The sequence below is a fragment of the Arachis ipaensis genome, chromosome B03 (assembly GCF_000816755.2).
Source record: "Arachis ipaensis cultivar K30076 chromosome B03, Araip1.1, whole genome shotgun sequence".
NCBI classification, from domain to species: domain Eukaryota; kingdom Viridiplantae; phylum Streptophyta; class Magnoliopsida; order Fabales; family Fabaceae; genus Arachis; species Arachis ipaensis.
In genome coordinates, this window is record NC_029787.2 from 6,886,723 (window position 1) to 6,889,005 (window position 2,283).

Sequence of the window (2,283 nt, forward strand, 5' to 3'; positions counted from 1 at the left end):
GTGTGACCTAAAATTAAAATAAATTTATAAAATAAATTATCTTTTAAAATTTTTACCATAATAGTTATGATCATGAATTTAAAATAAAGCATGATAAAAAATTTTGTTTTAGACCATGACCAAAAACCATGATCATAAGAGATTTTAGATCAAAATTTTTAAGTGTGACAAAAAATAAAAATTGGACTAAGCAGTAAAATGTTGTAGTATTTCATCTTCAGATAAATATAAGCAATCGTCATTATCTTAATTTACAAGTTGTTAAGTTTGGATATGTTTTCACTATTTTTGAACGGGACAAATCTGGTGCTTAACCTAAATTAAATAAAAATATTAAGATGAACATGGAGAGTGAGAATTGATTGGTACTCACAATCCACATGCATGTAAACACGAAATTTAGCGTATTAGGTCAGCTCTGACTCATAGACATCATCAGTTACCAAAGAATGGTAGTACTTTTAAGTAAACAAATAAAATAAAACAAAAATTAATCAATCAATTAAATGTGATTATATTATCTTATTATTACGTTTACATGCAGGTGTTCATCAATGGAGGAATATTACTAGGATACATATCAAACTACGCATTCTCAAAAATGAAACTTCAACTCGGTTGGAGAATGATGCTCGGAATCGGAGCTGTTCCTTCAGTGATCCTAGCAGTAGGAGTGTTAGCTATGCCAGAATCACCAAGGTGGCTCGTAATGAGGGGCCGCCTTGGCGATGCAAGAAAAGTGCTAAACAAAACTTCCGACACAAAAGAAGAAGCTCAAGAACGCCTCTCAGACATTAAAAAAGCCGCCGGTATTCCAGAACACTGTAACGACGACGTCGTTCAGGTCGCAAAGCAGAACACCGGCGAGGGTGTATGGAAGGAGCTTTTCCTCTACCCTACACCCGCAGTTCGTCACATCCTAATCGCTGCACTCGGCATACACTTCTTCCAACAAGCGTCCGGCATAGACGCCGTCGTTTTGTATAGCCCTAGAATATTCGAGAAGGCTGGGATCACTAGCGACACCGATAAGCTTCTTGCAACCGTGGCCGTTGGATTTGTTAAGACTCTGTTCATCTTGGTTGCCACGTTTATGTTGGATCGTGTGGGTAGGCGTCCACTGTTACTATCCAGTGTGGGCGGTATGATACTCTCTGTTTTCACGCTCGGTATTAGCCTTACGATTATTACTCACTCCGATAAGAAGCTTATGTGGGCCGTTGGATTGAGTATTGCAACGGTTTTGTCCTACGTGGCCACGTTTTCGATCGGTGCGGGTCCCATCACGTGGGTTTATAGCTCTGAGATTTTTCCGTTGAGGTTGAGGGCGCAGGGCGCGGCTATGGGTGTTGTGGTGAATAGAGTCACCAGTGGGGTTATTTCAATGACCTTTTTGTCCCTGTCCAAGGCAATTTCTATTGGTGGTGCATTCTTCCTTTTCGGTGGAATTGCCACTGTTGGGTGGATATTCTTCTATACCATGCTACCTGAAACAAGAGGTAAGACTCTTGAGGACATGGAAGGGTCTTTTGGTCAATTCAGGGCTAACCCTGCTGGTACTAAGGGAGTTGACAATGGTAATAAGGGACAAGTCCAGCTAGGAACAACAACCAATAATGTCCAATCTTAGAGGGGAAAAATGTGTATTATTAAGGGTTTATATATAAATTATATTTATGTTCTTTAGGGTAGGAGTGACCTTTCAAATGTGCAACGAGCAAGTGTGTGTGTATGTAATGTAATCAAAAAGAAAATTTAAAAAAATGGTGCTTTTTAATTATTTTTACTTCCCCACACGTTTCTTATATGCAATTAGAAATAGATCTCCAATTAGGAGAGTTATCGATTACAAAGTTGATTAAAATTATTGAAGATTGGATGACACTTAATTAGCAAGTGGTTATTTATTTAGTTAATCCACAAAGTGGAAAAAGTTCCTATGAGGATGGAGGGCTAAACGTAGAAATTTGATAGATTTGGACAGTGGATGCAATATTATTATTTTGTTTGGTTGTAATTACTTTTTCCCTGCTTTCTTGTTATTTGTTGTGTTCAGGAATCTTTCGAGGGTCTTATTAAGAGTGGTCCACTTGCCCTTGTTGTCTTGTGGATTTGATTGAATTTGATAATATTACAAGCATCTTAATAACATTGACCTCGGGTTCACTTTATGTTTTATTTAATAAAATTTAATTTTGATGTGTTGATAATATAAAATATTTTATATAATCGTATAATTATATTTATTTTTTAAATAATTGTAATTAAATTTATGTATAAATT

At 36.5% G+C, this 2,283-nt stretch overlaps 1 protein-coding gene across 1 annotated transcript in view; it reads left to right on the plus strand.

Annotated features, from left to right (window-relative positions):
* Positions 1-1,794, plus strand: part of LOC107628912 (polyol transporter 5) — a gene marked incomplete at its 5' end in the record, with an annotated part of 2,822 nt that extends 1,028 nt beyond the window's left edge. Inside the window, 1 exon segment of the mRNA XM_016331544.2 lies at positions 545-1,794. Coding sequence (XP_016187030.1) covers positions 545-1,630 — 1,086 coding nt within the window. The 3' untranslated portion in view covers positions 1,631-1,794.